The sequence below is a fragment of the Ambystoma mexicanum genome, chromosome 9 (assembly GCF_040938575.1).
Source record: "Ambystoma mexicanum isolate Mex_15411 chromosome 9, UKY_AmexF1_1, whole genome shotgun sequence".
NCBI lineage: Eukaryota > Metazoa > Chordata > Amphibia > Caudata > Ambystomatidae > Ambystoma > Ambystoma mexicanum.
In genome coordinates, this window is record NC_090931.1 from 264,018,783 (window position 1) to 264,040,360 (window position 21,578).

General features: G+C 46.5%; 1 protein-coding gene across 3 annotated transcripts in view; it reads left to right on the forward strand.

Annotated features, from left to right (window-relative positions):
- The window catches only part of LOC138487944 (calcium/calmodulin-dependent protein kinase kinase 1-like), a 1,547,719-nt gene that overhangs the window by 1,330,366 nt on the left and 195,775 nt on the right, over positions 1 to 21,578 (forward strand). For all 3 annotated transcript variants that reach the window (XM_069614593.1, XM_069614594.1, XM_069614595.1), the window contains one exon: positions 12,748 to 12,851. In XM_069614593.1, the coding sequence (XP_069470694.1) occupies positions 12,748 to 12,851 (104 nt within the window). The remainder of the gene's footprint in view (positions 1 to 12,747; positions 12,852 to 21,578) is intronic.

Here is a 21,578-nt window from a genome sequence, read left to right on the forward strand (position 1 = left end):
AATCCCACTAAACTTTACAAAAACATTTATATCTAGGTTTAAAATTGTTTTGCAAACTTTTGTGCACATTCGTCAAATGGCATCACATTTATAAGCCTTTACAATATTTTGAGACCCCACCCTCTAAATTTGTTCCAACTTGAAAAAACAGCTCCACACTTTCGGAAAGTTTCATGCAGTTTCATTGAGTGGCATCAAAGTTATAAGCCATCCAAGAACTGCTTTTCACCAACCCTGTAATGCAGAAATAGGCACAGATGAACATCTGGACTGTTCGCCGACTTCAGGGTGAAAAACAATTTTTTTTGCAATGTTGGTTTTTTTAATGTTTTTACCGTGATGTCCGCGGACACTGGCCACTGTCCGTGAATCCAACATGGCGGCCGTTTCCAAATATCTGACGCACTTCACGCTTTTCACCATCCAATCAGAGGGCGCGTCCGATGTCCGCGGACATCACGTCACCCGCTAGGCCAATCGGATGCCTGTCTGTGGACTGCACAGGGAAATGGATCTCGGGACCGGACTCAGATATCACTAATCTTTTGGGACCTATATTTTGCCTGTTTTTAAAAAACCTACTGGACAGATTTAAACCATATTTACAAAAGCACGCTTTCGGGACCAAGCCACCGCTCCTGCCACAAATTTGGTGAAAATCTGTCCAGCGGTTTCGGCTGTAGGCGTGAGCAACATTTCTTTCCATTGAGTCTATGAAAAAAACAAGTTCTTTTGGGACCCCCCTATAACTTTGCCCCCCTTGACAAAACCTCATCCGACCTACTCAAAAGATTCACAACGAGCCACATACTATTTGTGCAAAGTTTGGTTCGGATCCAAACAGGGGGAGCAAAGATATAAGCCGCCCAAAAAGTGCTCTTCTTATGAGTTGAGCAACTTAACCATAACTACATGTCCGCTACCGCAGGCATTGTAATATGTCTGCGTGTAATAAGGTTGCATTTCCTAAGCAAATGCAAAATAAACTAGGACTGATGAGTCATTTCTGTTACTTTGTTTTTATTTTTGGTGCCCTCATTAGCGCAAACCAGAAGAAGAGGAATTCAAGAGGGCCACATTATTTACAGACGGCACACACCACAGGCATTAATACACAACTCACAGGGAAAGCTGAGAGGATGATCCAGGCTTGCACTGATCCATATAATTGCTCCGACTCCCCTACCCCCGAAAACCCAAAACATAAAATCCACCCACTGTATCCCTGCCACTGAAGAGCGCTTACATGTCCCCTCCCACAGAATCCTGTTACCCAGAATCTCCCTCCCCTCTCTACCCGCTCTTTAATGGGGATTTCACACCCCATGCTCCCCACTCGAACTATCCTATCCCCTCACCCCAATCCCTTGTTCACTCCCTGACCCCTAACACATGCCTCTGTCCACGACCATGGGGGACTTTACCCCCGACGCTTCCCACTTTCCCAATCTGCCATGTGCACCCTCAGCCTCTGCCGCCCCACCCCCATTCACTCCTTGCCTTGTTGCCTCCGCTCCCCATTCCTCTTCCTTCCTGTGTGCAGGGAACCTTGTCATACAAAGCGCACCCTTCTTTCTATGGCTCTGTGTTTGCCAAGCAATTCGGTGGGACGTGTTCCCGGCCACACAGGGCCGACAAGTGATTCGGTACACTGACCTACTGAGTTACGGTACAAACCTAAAAAAGTTTTCCATTTGGGAGAACGAGGGGGGCTGACAAGCAATCAAGGGAAACATAGAGAAAATCCAGACCAAGGCAAGCAGTCTGTTGAAACATGGTAATTCTCTCTCTCGATCTCTCTCTCTCCCCGCTCTTATACACACACATATATATACACACACACACACACACACAATATGTTCATGTGTTCTGTAGAATGACCGTCTGACCAGGATCCTGATTCTCTTCTGGTGAGTGATCCAGTATTCCCAGCATGTGATTTAGAAAGTATGGAATGGTCTATGAGGGGGAAAGTATGGAATGGTCACTTCTTCCTAGCAGAAGTCTACCCAGCAGAGGAAGCGACATGCAAGCTTAGGCAACAACTAATAAGTGCCAGGACGGTAAAATATGATTAGGTGCCCTCAATTTCAAATTGAGCACTCCCTCACGGCAACTAAGGGCTTTGTGGGTCACGATGTCAATGAAGGACCTTGTTTACATTGAGGGCCATTCCGACCCTGGCGGTAGGGGGTTAACGGCGCCGGTAGAGCTACCGGCGCCGTTAACCCCCTACCGCCTCATTACGAGGTCCGCTTGCGGGACCCGCTAAGGACGCCTGGTAAAACCAGACATCCTTAACAGGTCACGCAAGCGGTCCAGCATGCTAACAACGGGCCCGTCATTAACGAGCCCGTTGTTAGCATGCTCCCCATTCCCATTGAGCCCTATGGGGGCCTGAATGTGAATGGGGATGCACAGGGTCTGGGTTCCCTGAATGGGGAAATACCAGGCTCTACAAGGTTGGAATGGCCCGGTATTTCCCCATTCAGAAACCCGCTACCCGGTATGGGGGTAGCCATGCCACTTAGCGGCATGGCTACCTCCATACTCGGAATGACCCCCATTGTGTTAGGGAGCGGTGAAAGGTTGTCTTCTGGAGGATAATAGATTGGACTTGGGTTTTCTAGTAACCGAACAACACTGGAATATCCATTGTTTCCTCCAAATGCCCAGATTGCCAGTGTAAAGTAGGTCAGGGCAAACCAATTCCGGCAGAATTAGACCTGCCAGAATTTCCATTTGACATGTGTTTTGGGTCCAACTTTTTACATTTGCAAAGGTTTTCAGTAACAAATTCAGCTGCAGTTTAAACATACTTGAGGGATTTGGTGAACAAACGCTCAAAAGGTTCCTGCACTTTATTTTTTGGGATTATTCTTGAGACATGGGCTCATTTTCGGGTTCGCTGATGCATTTTAAAAAAAAGTGAAAAAGGGTTACGCTGGGTTTAACACCTTTCTTATGGTGCGGGGCACTTGTTTTTTGCAGGCAGAGTGGGCACACAGAACGAGATGACCATGGGCCTGATTTACAACAGCGTTTTACAATTGCACAATCCCATTGAAGAACGCTTTGTAAGTCAGGCCCCATATCCGCTATGCATTCCTGGTCTGTCTACTAGGTTTTATGCCAGCATGGCATTTGCCCCCTGGGTTAAACCGAATGGTTCCCTATGAAAAACACCTGTGTTTTTGCACCTGCGAAAGGCATTTGATTCAGAGGGACGTCATTTAGGGGTCCCCAGAGGTCGCAACTGCAACCTCTGAGGTCTCCTTTGCGACCTCTGTGGTCTCCCTTGCGAATGTTTTTTTTTTTTTTTTTTTTTTTGCAATGCAAGCTCCTGGGCTGTTGCCAGCACCATGTGGCTCTTTACTTCTGGAGTGGCTGGCTTTCTTGTTGAAGCCCCTTCAAAAAAATAAGAAAAATAAGAACAGTAGTGCCACAAGTCCAACACTTTCAGCCGTGACCCTAAATAAGAAAGAATAGGAATACCAAATAATGTGTCTTTCTGGAATTCTATACAATAATTGCTAGACTCATTAAAGGTTTATTTCAAGCACACTTCAGGGGGTGAGTCACTGATTTAGTCTGTTCTTAAATGCCTCAACTCAGCCTTTCATCCTTCTGATGTTGATAAATGAGTACCAACACAGGTTGGGTGATATTGGGTGAATATTTTTTCTATATAAAGCGCTTAAGAATAAGGGCTATATAATAACACATCATTATCATTTGGTCATGGACGTCTGCTTGCGTTCACAGTAATTTGGTAAAATGGGCCTATACGCACTGATCTTAACAATACATATGGCGATCCATTCTTGTATGAAATGTACATCACATTATAGTGATACTGTAACCATATTTTTCGTAGTGTACAATGCTATGTGATGCCACTTCCTGTTTTGTCAACAGGTGAAAGGTCATGCTCTATCGCTTCCTGTGATATCACTTCAGGGTGGGGTCAAATGACACCACTTCCTGTGATGTCATCGGGGTCAAGGGTCGTGTGATGTCACTTCCGCTACCCCTGGCATTTTAGTGGAATGACGTCTCTGATTGGAGGCCAGTAATGGCGGGCAGCATTTCAGTGCAAAAACCATTCTCATGCACTTTGTCTTACAAATGTTGAAAAAAGTGCAAACATTGAGAATCCCCTCAATGCAATTAACAATGTCAATAAAAAGAGCCCCAGTGTGTGAATTTCGCAGCATGTGAACGTGATTTAATTGCAAGCAGCAGCTTTCACAGAGGCTCTCGGGCTATGGAAACTATGGGTTGTTAGTTGGCTTCAGGAAGTTGGCGTTCTGCTTGTATTGTGTCAATGGTACCCATGGCGGTAGGATCTATGCATTTCTTAAAGAAGAGATGTTTTATTAGAAAGAAATTACAACCTGAATATTCAACTTGTAATGTGAAAATGAATGTGGAAATCCCTTTTCTTTGATTTATGACGGTAATTCGACAGAACACAATTTATTCCAAAATATGTCTTTTTAAATATGGCTGACAGTTAATCGCCAGCTGCTATGTAAAATGCAGCTCTTGGTTCGTCGTTTACTCTTTAATTAGTAGTTAGTTTTTTTCACACTCCTTCCAGCTCTCATGTTAGTACTTCTTCTGATATGTTCCTCGTTTGGTATTATCGTGCGCCTCTGGTGCCCACACCCAAGCAGACGTCACCACGCCTCAACCCCATCTCTGGCATCTGCTTTCTCACCGCCCACTTTACCACTACCAATTTGTTTTTAAAAAAAACCTCACAGGACATCATAATAGAATGTCCCGCAGTGGTAAAACGTGTTAAAAAATGCAGATGTTGCTGTTTTTGGCAGGCGGAGCTGGCGCGTGTGACAAAGGGGACCTTTCTGCCTCCCCCAAACGCCTCAGCCTCCCTAAAGCAATGTATGGACACCAGCCTCTGATCTGGATGCCAGCTCTTACCCTCGGGCCCCATTTCCTGGACTAGCCCAACATGGTCCTCCCTGTCCACTGCACTCATCCTCCCACTCCCTCCTCTTCCCCTGGCACTTGCCACCTTGGCCTGCCCAGCACTTGCCCATCCCCACCCTTGGAGGTACCCCACTCCTGCACTTCTCGCTCTATCCCCTCCGCCTTGCTCTTACCACCTTGTCATGCACTTGCACTGTAGGATTGTCACAAGGCTATATAACTGTTTCTTTTGTTCTACTTTTGTGATTTCATGCCCCCCCCCATCTTGTCCTGAAGCGCCTGAAAACACCCGTGTATAGGCGCCATACAAATGTCCTATGGAATCTATGTTTAATGTGTCCCACCATGCATACATGGCGGGAGGCATTTCTGCTTGTTTGCACTTTGAAGTATGAAAAAAGCATGTATACCTGGGTCCACCAAGATTTGCATGCATTGTAAATGACAAACCTTGCACAGAAGGGACTGAAGGCTATGTGTAAGTGCCAGGGGTGAAGACAGCCTCAAAACTTTGAGGGGGTGAATGACAGTTTTGAAAGCTGGTTGTAACTGCTCTCCCAGTTGTGAAATTTGACAGGTTCCTGCTGTAGCACCCCTTTCCCATCGCAGCCTCGGGCTTTGCATCACAGCAGAGTGCTGTCTTCTCCCTGCAACCAGCCCTGCAAAGCCAAGGGCTGCTGCCGGCCTTCAATTCAATAAGCTTTATTTCGACAAAGTCATAAAAACATACAAAACATAATGAAATACATAGCATTGTCCTCACGATTGGTTAAAATAACAATTATATAACTGTAATTAGTGGGCGTACATCAGCATCTTCTTTGATCTAATTCTCCAAGATTTTAGATCTTCTATAATTTTAGATTTTAGATATCTACAAGTAGCAAACACTGCAGGACTATCAGCCGACTGTAAGCAAGTTGCCATAGCACCCTCAATAGTCCTACAGCTACGTAGATGAAAAAGTGTCTTTGAAAAGCGTTTCCTTAAGGGCGGTGTGACCAGACACAACATGAAAGTGATGCAAGTCCTCAATCGCGCTGTTACACAGAGGGCGCAGAGGAGAGACTTTGCTGTGCCATTTATGTTTTAGGGATGCTATCGGCAATGTGCCAAACCGAAACCTTACGTATAATGACATTTTGAATTTGGGATTTACATGGTCAAGCTAACCCTCATCTCCCTCCTGAGATTTAATATTAACACAGCGTGCCAAGGACGAGGAACCAAGAGTTTTTACAAAAATATTGTGCTGTGCCTTAACAAGAACAGCAGCTTTGACCACACCTTTCGACTGCTTAGTAATTGTACTTGGGGTGCTCCAATAAACCCAAAGATCCAGATACTCAAGGCATGTATTAAAGTGTGCAACGCACTTCATAGTGGTGCCCCCCGACTGTGAAAGAACATCCATCAATGCATCTCTATATCTGACAAGGTTTTCGTTGGACCACAACCGAACCCAAAAGAACACCGGGCGAAGCTGGCAAATTGACTTATTCCCCTGCATGCCCATCTCCAGAAACACTGACAGATTGGGCGTGCTAAGAGGTAAACCAAGTATGTTCCAAAGTTTGGCTGTCCATCTGCCCCCACAACACGGCCCCATGTATAGCAGCCTGTCTCGCCTGGGCCTTATATGCTTCCAGCGAGATATGCACCGCCCCGTTGCCATGTTCAGCTGTGAAATTAGCTAGAGCACCACCGTTTCTGGCCAGAGTGGCCCTAGCTTTCTCCAATTCCATTGACTAACTGCATGGTGCCATCACTTTGACCCCCAAGTAATTGTAAAACTCCCCTTGTTCTATTTCCCCCTCGTCCAGGACTAGCTTGAGGCCTTTGCCTTTCATCCTGATGTTAGTATTGAAAACCATAGATTTACTCTTGGTTACATTCAGCGCTAGACCCTTTTTCTTACAAAAGGCGACAAATACATCTAGCTGCTTGCGGATGCCGTAGGTGTTAAAGATAGCAACACTACATCGTCTGCAAATAGCAGACCGGCATCCCGTCACCAGCTTGCACTGGTGCATCAGTCTGGGAGGCCAACAGCTCTTCAATAACGCCATTTACAAAAATGCAAAATAGTTTTGAAGCCAGGACACACCCCTGGTGGATGCCCTTTTCAAGGTTGATGCTACTGGAGGTCCTGCCATGGATTCCCCACCAAACCACTGCTGTGTTACCCATATGTAAACTCTGAATAGCAGTCAGGAGGGAAACCGGAATACCAAGCCCCCTGAGAACCTCCCAGAGACGATGCCTGGGCACAGTATCGAATGCAGTTCTCAGATCTACGTCAACTGCGTAGACACTGACCTTCCTGAGAACTGCATATTTATCAGTTATCATCTGTAACCAAACGCTTTGGTCCACTGTACTCAGGCCCCCGCAGAACCCAGCCTGTCAACGGTTGATAATCTGATTGTTGTTTGCCCAGGCCTCCAGATCTAATCTAATCTAAAGAATGTTTCTATCGTGCCAACAGGCCCGCAGGTATCATAGCACTCACAAGACGAAAAAACAAAAAACACCAAAAATAGGAGACTAAAACAATAGTATAAGGACAGTGGAAAGAAAAGGGATTTCTATGGACTATGGAATAGATGGAACAATAACACCCTTGCAAAGGGTTTACCCCCTTCATCTACCAGTGAAATCGGTCTGTAGTTAGGGGACTGGTCTCTAGGACCTTTGTTATGAATAGGGACCAGCTCCGTGCTTGCCCAGGACAAGGGTACCACATTCTCACTCAGCCTAGCATTATATCGTTTTGTTAAATACGGGTCCGAAACAGGTACATTCACATAAAAATGTATTGGGACCCTATCGGGACCTGGTGCCTTTCCCAGTTCTTGGTACAACAATGCTCAACCAACCTCCAGCGGTGAGAAATGATGTCCAATTCCCTGCCTGGTGCATACCCCCTAAGGGGAGTTCACCGTGCTTCTATGGGCCCCGTCGTCACCATAGAGACTACTATAATATTAAACCTAGGCTTGCACTGTAATACAGCCCTGTAGGGTATTTCGTCCCTCTGTATGCACTGACCCTATGAGGCCCTAGAAGCCTTTCAGTCCCCCTTGCTAATAGCATTGAGTAGGGTGCACCAAGTATCTTCGTGCCAGGCCCTCTTTTTTTATCCCTTAGTAACCTACAATATACAGCCCTTGCCCCCTTAGCCCATGGCTATTTGACCCTGTTTCAAACCTGGCTCCGTTAATCAGGCACCCCTTAGCCAGTCTACACTTCTAATCATACCAGTCGGTGGAGGACTCAATCTGTTTGTGTATGACTTTAGAAGGCTTCAATAGCCAAGACCCAACCTGTGCCATTACATTCTCGTACATAGTTACTAATGCAACTTGATCATTGGGGTTTATAGCAGCCAAGGGCTCGACAATATCACAGTAAATCAGAGTGAGGGTTACCTCTAAATCGAGCTTGCCCCACCTAATATAACACCTGCGTGTCCATGTACCACCAATTGGACAGCACCTGCCTTACTACAAGGTGTTCTGTCTGCCTGAGGCCACCCAGAAATGCTCACTCACCTCCATAAGTAGGGGGCGATGCTCACTCTAAATCTTTTTGGGGACGCAAAAGGTTTTCACACAGTCCCAGGCCTCGATGTTCACAAAGATGTAATCGATCATGCTGTTGCCCTGAATGTTTTCAAAGGTTGGTGCAGCTGGGGCATCCTCTGGAAATTGGCCATGGTCTAAGCTAGCAAGATGGCTGCCTCCTCTGCATTCCTGTGTTGTCTAGGCGTGTAAGCTGTATTAGCGGCCCTATTCCCCAGTGGCATTCCTCTTCGTCCATAATATCTGCCGTGCAGGGGCTCAAACTGGAGATTGAGGTCCCCATGGCTACGATCGTATGGACCAGAGGAGGACAGCCTCCAGTTCAGAACCTGGTCTACCATCCTGCTGATCAATTCTGCACCCCTCCCTGGCAGAATCGGGTTATAAAAATTTGATAGCAATAATACAGAATCATCCCTGAACCTGAGCGGTAGTTCAGGTAGGTCAGGCAAACCCGTGGCCACTACCCTAACCGAATTAATCAGAGACACGTCCACCCACGTGATCAACCCCCCACTCGGACGGTCTTTCCCACCTTTAAGTGCCAGAATAGCAAAGGTGGCATACCGCTGAATATGAGTGGCTTCAATGGCCTACATCTCCTGGAGGCCTCCTGGGGGCAAATTACCCCATGTCCCTGTATAAGTTCCAGCCAATCATTATCAATCGTATATTTGTTTACCCAGCTATATTCCACAAAAGGACCCGCTCCCCAGGATCGGCCCGAACAAGGCCTGCACCAAGATGTTGAATAGGCATATATTGGACAGCCTCTGAATCTTGCTCCATGCCACCATTGTAAGTGCACACATTGACAGTCTCCTTTGTGCCAAGTACACTGAGGAATTGCCATCTGGCAAGGCAACGGTACAAGTGCTGGCTTTTTAATTTTTATTAATAATCAGTCGAATGATGTGCGTAATTCGATCTCTAAAAGGGTAACTTGCTAACCGGATTCCCCTTCTCGTCAACTCCATGCCAAAAGCTTAGTACACTTGTGCCCTGCTGCATCAGTATCCTGATCTGCAGCACCTGCTCTATCTGTGGCGTAGTGCAGGTTCAAAAATCACTACATGCGGACTCGCCAGCGACAGCTAAGTCTGTGCAGTGCAGGGGCAGCATTTAGGATATGCCCCCCTGCACCAAAACTACAATGATCACAAGAAACCCATAATGGTGGCAAGGTAAGCTCTAAAATAAAGCTATGCCTGAGTTTAGGCATTGTGCATGGCACTACTTATGATGATGGCCACCACATCCCAATTGATATTGCACATGTGTTAGCTTCTGTGAGTCATCTCTGATATACAAACGGATGTGTATTCGGATCAGCAGAGTGGAGACTGCCAAATAGCAGGACAGGAACCTGGAGGACCGGGCCTCTTCTTTGATCTCTTTGTGAGGGCAAGTAACACCCTTCACCAGAGACAGCTGCACACCAGGCAGCTGTTCAGGGCCCGGACATCAAAGGTGCACACCCATTCAAAAGCAGTAGCCTCACACCAGGGTGCCACAACTCTGAGGCCATTGTCTTTAGTGGGAAGGGAAGCAGACAGGAATTAGGGTAGGCAGGTGAGCCTGTGTTCATCTCTCTCTCTCTCTTCACGCTTTCTCTATCTCTCTCTCTCTCTCTCTTTACTGTCCTCTCCACTTTCTCTGGAGCAAAGCACTTTGGGTGTGATATCAGAAGGGTAGAGTCCACTCTGTTCAAGAGTCCACTCTGTTCAAGAGTAGGGATTGGACCACTAAGGCAAGCTAGCTTTAGTCCAGTCACCTGGGGCCTTTTTACCTCTAAAAGATGGGGTCTTCCACCCCTTCTGCAGATCCTCTCAAGACACTCTAAAGATTTGCTCTGAAACACCTGAGAAGAACTCATTGGACTTTCTTTGGGAAAGTTGCGTTTTCCAAAGCCCTCAGCATGATGTGAAGAAGGAACTGTCGAAGACAGAAGAGAGCTTTGCCCCTATCCAGTGCGAGGGCATATTGAGGGTGACCTTGGTTGTAGACCAGGACCTGCCACTCTACACCGGAATCTCCTTAAGCTAGGAGAGCAGACTCTGAATGGAACCATCCTGTCCCTGAGTGGGCCACACAGCAGCTGGAGGATCAGACTAGCTGATGCCCCCTGTTCTGCTGCACCAAACCGGTCACACCATGTTCACGCTCCTTGAATGAGAGGGAAGATGCTGTTGCAGGCTTTTGCGCTCCTCAACCAATCCAAACTATTGCTTGCACTTTGAACAAGCTCAATGCTACATCGAACCCTAGTTAACCATGTCATCTGCTAGGCTTGAATCAACTGCTCGCTGCTGAGACCCGATCCAAATCACTGGGAAATCACACACCGACTCTGACCCGGAGTTACAGCCAAGGTTCAGTCTGGCTAGCTCTTGAAATCTGCTTCACCGATCCACGCTTCCGCACACACAGATCACCATTTCAACGGCCGTCGCCCGCTGACTCGAACTGTTGGAGCGTGACACATCGACCCCTCCTAGCAGCTTAAAGCCGACTGGGCCAGGCCCAACTGGGAAAAGATCCTGCAACCTTCCTGCTCTTCATCGTTTAGAGCCCCCTTTTGACTGCACAGAGTGACTGCATTCACCCCTGCTCGACACCTGCTTGCTGCTTAGGCCCATGCGATCCAACATGCCAGAACTGAGTTTGATGCACATGCATCAACGTTCAAAACTGGGTTCAACATCATCAACCCACCCAAGAACCGAAGCAAGGTACCGTTGACCACAAACTGCCCCCTCGGTCTGCAGGCACCCCAGAGACTGGTTTGGTCACTTTAGCACCTTCTTTCACCTACACATATCTTTCTGTGGTTGGTATTTTCCTATCAATCCCAGTACTCAGAGGGATACTTTCTTCAGTCTGTTGATTCTTCTTTGTTCTTCCACAGGGGTGAGTTTTTGTACAGTGTTTCTGTTTAATTCTATTGCAGATGGTGTGTTTAATTAAAGTATGTATATTTTATAGAACCTCTATTGGAAATCCCCTTGATTTTGGACTGTTACTGGGCCTCATTACAAGTGTGGCGGTCCGGTAACAACGGCGGCGGTAAGCCTACCGGCACTGTTGTTACCATACCAGCAGACTATGGGTTTTCTTGCCGGAGCGCTGTGCCCAACATGTCAGACCCTGCCGGACGCAGTGGCCTCGGTAAGCAAGCTGTAACGGAAACACCGGCACCGTTGTTTTGGTTTGTAGAAGTGTGAGGGCTGAGTGGGCCATTTTACCCCTACTCATCCACTCATCCTTGTACTCCTGTGAAGCAGAACCCAATTTGTCACAAGCACATTTTAAAAATTAAATGAGCTCCACAATGTGACTTCTGACTACCCCCCCCCCCCTGCTCCTGGCTCCAAGCCTTTCACTCTCCTGCCATGAGGCAAAGCAGTGCACTCTGGTCTTTCCTCTTCCGTTCAATGCCCTCTTCCGTAATCCGCCAGCTCAGCACAACCAATGCCAGAGTTTTCCAAATTCCTCCCGGCATGCCCTTATGTTAAATGAAGTGCATCCTCTTTTTGTTGTATTTTATTTTATCAGAAAGGTATACTCTGTGAAATTATCTAACAACTTGTTTCAGAATGTGTAAAGTATGTTCAAACATGAATGCATGAAAATTGTTTGGTTGTAGACACATAACCCCTGTTATTATCTTCAGTATGGTAACACCCAGAGACTGGCCTGCCCCCCCCCCCCCATGTGACTGGCTTTGCCGCAGGCGCATCCATCCTTCAGAGGCACTGGACCACAATGATGGTTTTCTATTTATTACCACCTCAGTGGTACATTATCAACCACAGGTCAATGAAAGGCTTGATAGTGCCTGCCTGGCTATGAAGCTTTGGCTTGCAAGTTATGCACAGATCTTGCAGGAGGAGCATTAACTCACTGTACTATCTTATGCAGAAATGCATATGCTGCACTGTCTTCCTTCACATGAGTATTTGCTAACCCTATTGTCAAGCCAGCTACGTGCTCTGTATTAACAATACAATACAACACAATAAAGGCAGACTTGCACCCTCCCCCCGCACGCCCAGTGCCCCCACTAGTTTGAAATACAGTAGATTAAGTGATGCTGTGCACTCTGCGCATGAAATTGAGATCCTCTGAGTGCACATTAAAATGTCGAGGAAAAACAAAGCCACAGTCTCAATGGGTTTCTTTTCCATTCCTTGTTTCTCTTTTCCAGATTCTAGTGAAAGCCATGCTAAGGAAGCGATCCTTCGGGAACCCGTTTGAGTGCCAAAACAGAAGGGAAGAGAGATCCATGTCTGCTCCAGGAAGCCTACTCATGTGAGTTGATGGCACTTTTCATCCGATGCTGATGGTCATTTGATGCCAGTTGGAGGCAAAACAGCTTTCTAGTCAATGGGAAGTGATGTGCTCTCTTAACAATTAGATTGTTTAAAAGCATTGGATGATGCACTGAGGAGGGTGGGTATCTGGGAGCAGCTCATTCTACTTCTCAGTCTTGCAGCCAATGCTTCATCTTTTAAGCAGATAATGGGACTCATTACGACCCTGGCGCTAATGGTTTAACGGCGCCGTAAAGAGCGTCGGCGCCGTTTAACCATTAGCGCCTGATTACAAGGTCCCTTAGCGGGTTGGAGGCTTTAACGCCTGCTTTTTGCAGGCGTTAAAATCCAACCCGCTAAGGGATCTTGGAGCTAATTACGGCAACCGTAATTTACGGTGCCGTAATTAGCGCCTTCCCCATCCCCATTATGCCCTATGGTGCAAAATGGGAATGGGGAAGGGCAAATGGTGAATGGGGAATTACCGCCCCCGCCAACCTTGTGATGGGGGCGGTAATTCCGCCATCCACCATGCCGGAGACCGGCATGGACCATTGTGCTAATAGCACCATGGTCCAGCGCCTGGGACGTAATGAGGCCCAATGATCCCTAACTGTGGAAAGAGAAGATGGCCTCATTATCCCAATGCAGAAATTGACAACCGCCCAGTACATGCAGTGCTGTAGATGTCCTACAAGTCAACTCACATTCCAGGCTCCATTTTGCTCTCCCATTGTTATGAGGCCCCTGAGTCCGTAAGGTGGGAAGGACGTGATACCCAGGACTCGTGCGACTCGTGCTCTCTACATAGACTCCCTTTCAACAGGTGTTTTGCTCTAGGACCTGCCCTTGCCACGTCATGGCGAAGAGAGGCAGCTTAACACCCAAGGTTGCCAGCAGGTATACCAAGGGTTGCCAGGGGTCGTTTGACACTATAGCCCAGCACTTAAATGTGAGTGAAGGACTCCCCCAAAATAATATTATAGTAGTTAGACATATATTCATATTTGCCAAACTAAGATAATCCTTAATGGAAGAAGGCAGCGCTTTCAGCAAACCGCTGGTTCCGCCACCTTGCCTGCCTACTTGTATGTGGAGTGGCTCTTTCCAATGCAAGAGCGGCGTGCCAAAGGAGGCCCATCCGTGGCAATCGGCATGGCAAAAACTTTGCATGGATGTGGTTAGGGATAGCATAAGGCTAGGTTTGGGATCCTGGGGTAGCATAAGGTAGAATATGAGGTAGAAAAGAAGAGGGGGTGCAGGTCATACCCAGTACCCCGTTGCAAAGTAAGTGGTGGCAAAGTAAAGACATACATCACAAAAATAAATCCAGCAGGCAGATTCCCTGCACAGATTCCCTGCATCAACAGGCAGCCCCCAGGGGCTGCCCGGTGGTGCGGAGGACAGTGGCCACCTCGAGCAGCCCTCGCGCCTTCCCCCGTTGCACAATGCATGCACAGCTGGTAAGGGGAATCCGGGCGAGTTTCCTTGGGTGCGGTCTCTTGCCAGCTGCCAAACCCCCAATTAAGACTCTGTTTCCTCAGCTTGGGTTGGTAGAGGCGGCCGGGAGAAGGAGGCAGTGCATTGCTCTGAAACAAAGCTCTTTCCAACAGTGTTGCTGGTATCCCAGGCTCGGAATCGGACAGACATCTGTACCTACTTCTCCCAAAGTTTAAATCTTGATTTTACTGTTATAAACAGATTGCCTAAAATTTAGGGAAACAAGGAGAAATCCCGAAGAAATCTGCATTTTCCTGCGGGAAATGGAAATCTCTTGAGCCATTTAACAGTTAATGGGTCACCTACAAAAAGCGACAGTCACAAATCACTCACAAAATAGCAAAATAAACAATCAGTGTGTCAAGAGCCTAGCATGTGCCACCCTAGCCAGGGCCGCTGCCCATGAAGCCAGCCAATCCTTGTTTCTGGGGTACTATTGTCCTGTGGCTCCGCAGTGCAGTGGGGCAGCTTAGCCTCACAGGATGGTGCTATTGGTTGGCATATAGGCCTGGCTGCTTTGTGGCTGGGAGGAGCCTGCTGGATTTGGAGGGTGTGTGTTTGCATGAAGCCTGCTACATTCCATCCACATGCTAGCACTGCAAATTTGCAAACCTCTGGTAATAACACAGAAGGTCTTGGCAAAAAGGTATGTTTATAAGTCTGCAAGTTGGCACCTTGTGCAGGAGCAATTTACCCGGTTAATGTAAAAAAATGTTTTAGGTACCTAACTTTGGATGTTTGTTGCTGCTCTGGGTTCCTGGTCTCAAGGTGTCGCTGGCACAAGAAGACGCTAGAGCAGAGCCCTGTCTTGATGACAGTGGTTGAAAGGTTAGACTGGCAAGCTCGTCACAGTGAGTGTGCGCAGAGTCTAATGCATCCCATCTCTTCTTTTAGCAGATTGTCAATGCAGGTGGGCATTGCAGGCTGGAGAACAGATCTGAGAGCACTATGTATGGCTGAATCTGGCGCGTCCTGGAAGTTCTGGGCACAGAATCTGATGCACTCTGTCTTTTCTCCAGAGCAATCTAGCACCATTGTTGGCTGCCACCTCTAACATCCTTAGCATTTAAAGACACTGGTGTCGAACTATTGGCGTATTATTGCTTCAAATCTCTGCCGGAACCTAAACTACAGATACTGTAGCTGGCAAATTCTTTCTTCTCCATACATACTAAAAGGCTGCCTCTTATTTTGTAGAGAATAAATATCAGCATACTGGGTCCTAGGGTTTCGGAAGGCTCCCTCTTTTTTGCAGAGAATACATATCACCACACTAAGAGTCCTGGGGTTTCAGAAGGCTGCCTCTTATTTTGCAGAGAATAAATAGCACCATACTAAGAGACTTGGGGTTTCAGAAGACTGCCTCTTATTTTGCAGAGAATAAATAGCACCATACTAAGGGTCCTGGGGTTTCGGAAGGCTCCAACTTTTTTGCAGAGAATACATATCACCACACTAAGAGTCCTGGGGTTTCAGAAGGCTGCCTCTTATTTTGCAGAGAATAAATATCAGCATACTGGGTCCTAGGGTTTCGGAAGGCTCCCTCTTTTTTGCAGAGAATACATATCACCACACTAAGAGTCCTGGGGTTTCAGAAGGCTGCCTCTTATTTTGCAGAGAATAAATAGCACCATACTAAGAGTCCTGGGGTTTCAGAAGACTGCCTCTTATTTTGCAGAGAATAAATAGCACCATACTAAGGGTCCTGGGTTTTCGGAAGGCTCCCTCTTTTTTGCAGAGAATACATATCACCACACTAAGGGTCCTGGGGTTTCAGAAGGCTGCCTCTTATTTTGCAGAGAATAAATAGCACCATACTAAAAGTCCTGAGGTTTCAGAAGACTGCCTCTTATTTTGCAGAGAATACATATCACCATACTAAGGGTCCTGGGGTTTCAGAAGGCTCCCTCTTATTTTGCAGAGAATAAATAAACAAATGTACACTCTGGAGGTAATTGCCTGAAGAGGCACTGACTTCTCTAACTCTTGTGCCCAAGTCAAGGCTAGCCTCTGTCTCTGCTAACGTCGAGCTACCTAATATCTTCAATTCCCTGATAGCCTCCTAGTCCCTGCTAGCTTCAAATCCCTGTTATTCTCATAGAACCGGTTATCCTCCGAGTCCCTGCTAGTGTCAGTGTTCCTGCTAGCTTAAAATACCTGCTCGCTTAAAGTCCCTGCTGCTAGACTCCTAGTTAATGCTAACCTCCCACCCCTGCTAACTTCAAGTCCCTTCGAGTTTCAAGGTCTTACTATCCTCATAATCCCAGCTAGACTCCAAATCCCTGCTAGTCTTCAAGTCCCTGCACACCTAAAGTCCCTGCTAGCCTCCAGTTCTTGCTAGCCTCCAGTCCCTGTTAGCTTCATGTCCCTGCTAGCCTCAAAATCCCTGCTAGTCTCCAAGTCCCTCTTAGCTCAAAGTCCCTGTTAGCCTCATAATTCCTGCTAACCTCTCAGTCCCTTCTAGCTTCATGTCACATCTAGCTTCATGTTTCTGCTATCCTCAAAGTCCATGTTAGCCTCCAAGTCCATGCTAATCTCTCAGTCCTGATTTAAAGCCCCTGCTAGCTTCCCAGTTACTGCTAGCCTCCCAGACCCTGCTAGCTTCACGTTCCTGCTACTTCCAAGTCACTACTATCCTCAAAGTCCCTGCTAGACCCCCAGTTCTGGCTAGGCTTCTGTCCCTGCTAGCTTCATGTCCATGCTATCCTCAACGTTCCTGTTACTCTCCAAGTCTCTCCTAGCTTAAAGTCCCTGCTAGCTTAACGTCTCTGCAAGCCTCCCAGTTCCTGCTAGCCCCTCAGTCCCTTCTAGCTTCAAGTCCCTGCTTGCTTAAATTACCTGCTAGCTTAAAGTCCCTGCTAACCTCCCAGTTCCTTATAGGCTCCAGTCCCTGTAAGCATCAAGTACCTGCTACCCTCAAAGTCCCTGCTAGTCCACAAGTCCCTGTTAGCTTAAAGTTCCCAGTAGCCTCCCAGTTACTGCTAGCCTCCCAGCCCCTGCTACCTTCACGTCCTTGCTAGCTTCAAGTCACTGCTATCCACAAAGACCTTGCAGTCTCCATGTCCCTGCTAGCTTAACGACTCTACTAGCCTCCCAGCTCCTGCTAGCCTCCAAGTTCCTACTAACCGCAGTTTTCAATTCTTTGGAATAAAATAGTATTCTGATGACATCATACCCTCATCTCTCTCTGCCATATATTCCAGGTATAGAGGTGGAAACTATCAATGTCCTGCAATGATCAGGAGCGCCACAAACGAGCACCTTTAAGCTAAAAGCCTCTTTAGAATAATGACCTTCTAAGTTAAGATCTGGGAGAAGGTGGATATCACAGATACATAATGCATATATTAGTTTATTTATTCAGACCATGAAACTAATGTGAATAACATGATTTCTTTAGAAGGTATACAATGCATTCTATACTGTTACATCTGGTATTCTGCAACCAACCCTGTGGCTTCCCTCTTGGTCGCCTCACCTGCCCCACTATCATTGAAACCAGTCTATAGAGTGATGCATGAATGAAGCTTCATTGCTTGTTCCAATTGCGAGGTCTCACCTGATCGCTCCGGCACATGCGTGGAACATGAACTCTCATGTGATCTTGTGATCTGTTCTAACCATTGCATTTGTCAGAATTGGATATATTCACAATGCATGTGTCCATCAATGTATTTTAAATATGCTCCAGTCAGCTGGTACAACATTGCTTCACTTGGATATCCAGTGCTGCATGAACGCGCTCCTATGCAGGCAAGCTCTGGTTTTTTATCAAGCCTTGGATTCAGAAATTCCAGCATTTTAACATCATCATGTTACGTTTAGATGTCTAACTTGCCATGTTAGACGTGTATTGTAACTGTTGAAAATAAACTTGCCACTCTTTGAGAAAGCAAGATATATACTCGTTCTTTCGTATTAATGATTCTAACCCAAAACTAGCTCTGTGGGTTATTTCTGCAGTTGAAAAGTTGCCTGCCTGCTGTAGATGAATTCCTAGTTTGCTGTTTTCATCTGCACATGACAGAGATTCCTTTTATGATTGAAGTATTACATTTGATCTTAATATTGTACTGGCACTCCATTTGGGGTTGAGATTGGTAAAAGCATCAAGTGATATTGAGAACACTTTATTAAAGTTCTGTGAGAAATGCCTAGTTGGCTAAAGGCTGTTTTTTGGAATTCATTGACTGCACTGTAATGGAGGGGCGCAAAATCCAAGCCCTTAAGCAGACCAGGTAAGCCGGGAAATCCAGCGCCCAATAAATGGAAGAGTCAAAGTAAATGACAAAGACCTGTTTTATTACCAGGCATGTAAAACGGGGTCAGCCGTAAGTAACACGTCCTCAGAGCTCTCAGCTTTGTTGAACATGAGAATGGTTTAAAAACGGAACATTCGTCATCACTGATGTCACGTCACAATCTTGGTTCCAAAAACCTAGGAGTTACAGGGATTGGTTAAGGAAATTGTATACATATGGAAGCCATATGAAGTAGCCTTTTCATTGGCTATACTTTATCTAATGGAACTAGCTGATAATAGGGAATACGTGTCATTTCTTTACCTCTGGATTGGCCAGTGCATTTGCTTACAAGATATCAACACATGAGTAACTGTACTGGTGGGAGCAGAGACATCGAAAGGCCCTTTTCCCAATGAAAGCTGACCATCTCTAATTCTCTAGGCCATGAATGGTGCTCTCCCATCGTTCCTTCGATATAGAGGTGGGGAGGGGCCGACGCTACTACAGATGATGCATTCATTACCTAATGACAGGTTGGTCAGGGGGGCCGTAGTCCACAAATGGCCAAGCAATAATGAAGCAATGTATTGTATGTCTTTTGGCAAATGCTTCAAGATAGCATGCACTTATTTTTGTCCAGTTTGTAGGTGTGTCCTTTTATGGGAGTGTATTTGTGGAACACAATAAATAGCAATTACTTTATTGTGGAACATTAGAAGTCAAAAACAGGAAAAGAAACACATTGGGGCTCATTTTTGAGATCCCTGTACGTTGACAGCAGGGACACGTTACGTGTAGACTTCCATGTAAGCGCGTCCCCGTCCCCAAGCATTTTGTCATTTGCATGATAGAGTGTATGCTGCCTTTTGCCCTGTACTTTAGCACTCCACTGTACAAAGGAAGTAAATGCCACGTCCCATGTACCCATGGCAGCAGTGTGTAGGATGGATCCATACGGATCCACAATATTTGCACCTGCTTGAAAATGCATTCCGGTGCAAATGCTGGGAGTATTTCTGTGGCGTAGAGGAAAGGAGTGGCGGAAACACAAGTTGCGTTCCGCCCCTCCTCTGTGCCGTACAAATGATTGAAAATTGGACGTGACGTGAATAGAAGGCATGACATCTTATACAAGGCTTTTACTCCTTCCGCGTACGTTACGCCCCTCACGAAAATGAGTTCCACTGTGTTACTAAATTGAAACATGATTGCAAGAAGACCATAACCAGTTCTCTGAGCTCCTTCAGCAATTTTTACCAAACCTGAGACCCGTCCTAACACTGTTCTCCCATACTAGGGGGGGGTCAACATCTACTGCTGTTCACAGGCTGTATGTATACGGCTGAAATCTTCAATGCATTATCAGCTTTCCTGACTGTTTTGGAACGTGTATTTGCCATCTGTTAATGCAGTCGCCCTGTGTTCATCGTCCCTTCTAGTTTACAGGCTGCACTCCCCTGGTGATCACATTCTCCTCTCCAGAGCAGGCTAACTACCAGCGGCTCCTCCTCATAGGCGTTCATCCTTTCTGTCCCTGCTTCCTGCACCGTTTCGCGTTGCATGTACTCGCTTCCCAGCTCTCTGATTTAGATGCGTGTTCCCTGCCTTCTCTCCTCTTCCCACAGCCTTCCAATGAGCTCCACAAGATAGTGTTCAGAATGCTTTATAACACCCATTATTCAACACATAGCTGTAACCCGCTAGACGTATTGAAACGTGCTAAAAACTAGCAAAAACAGCTAGAAAATGTACTTCCCTCGCGTTTTGGTAAATGCAGGGCACACGCGTCTAAACCAGAGAGCAGGGAAGCGAGCAGCATTTCAGCAGTATAAATTCAGCCTGTGAACAACACATTTTGATCCTCCCTTGTATGGGAGAAGAGTGGTTCAAAAGAACAGGATTCGACTGAACAAACGCACAGAGTACAAAATGGGAATCCACCAGAATTCGCATTTACCAAAACGCGAGGAAAGTACATTTTCTAGCTGTTTTTGCTAGTTTTTAGCACGTTTCAATACGTCTAGCGGGTTGCGGCTATATGTTGAATAATGGGTGTTATAAAGCATTCTGAACACTGTATCTTGTGGAGCTCATTGGAAGGATTTGGATATCACATCTCATGCTAAAGGAAGGGTCTCAGGTTTGGAAGGGGAAGGATTTGGATATCATATCTCATGTTATAGGACGGGTCCCAGGTTTGGTATTAGAAGCATTGAGATAGCACATCTCATGCTATAGGAAGGGTCTCAGGATTGGAATGGGAAGGAGTTGGATATCACATCTCATGCTAAAGGAAGGGTCTCAGGTTTGATAGAAGAATTGAGATATCACATAAACAAAAGGACATGCACATCAGGACAGTGGAATCTGAACGATGGTCATAGTTCTCAAGAACAAGCATAGTTGCCAGATATGTTTATTGCATGTGCTTCTTTGGTGTATAATTATAATTCTTCTTCCAAATTGTTGCCCGGCGATCTCATTGCCTCCCTGCAAATGTCAGGATGTAGCACTGGAACACTGGGCCCCACATGGGCCAGCCCATTCCCTGCTTCTGTTTAGCAGATGCTGAGGGCCTCTCAACTCTATGATTCGTTATTTTGGGAATTTGGGCCTATAATTGCTCATATGACATTCAAAAGCTTTTTGAAACAGAACCAAATCCAGCAGCCCCAGTTCAGAAGTTTAGGCACGGCTTAAATGCACCATCTGGTAGAAGGCCTAATCTATTGGGAGACTGCCCTCAACCGGTTACTGTGGTAAACAACCTTGTTGTCTTACTGAGGGAGGTCCGGCCCATGACCCTGCAGGTTACTGCAGTGCTGAAAAGGGGTTTCTTTAATTTGCTGGCGCTGGCACACACTTTTCGCCATGTGGTTTGTCAAGTACGGGGTGGTTGTTGCTCTGACACACCTTTCCTCATCTAGCTTTTCCTTTGCAAGTACAGGCGGTGTTAGTGCTCTGACACACCTTTTCTTAAA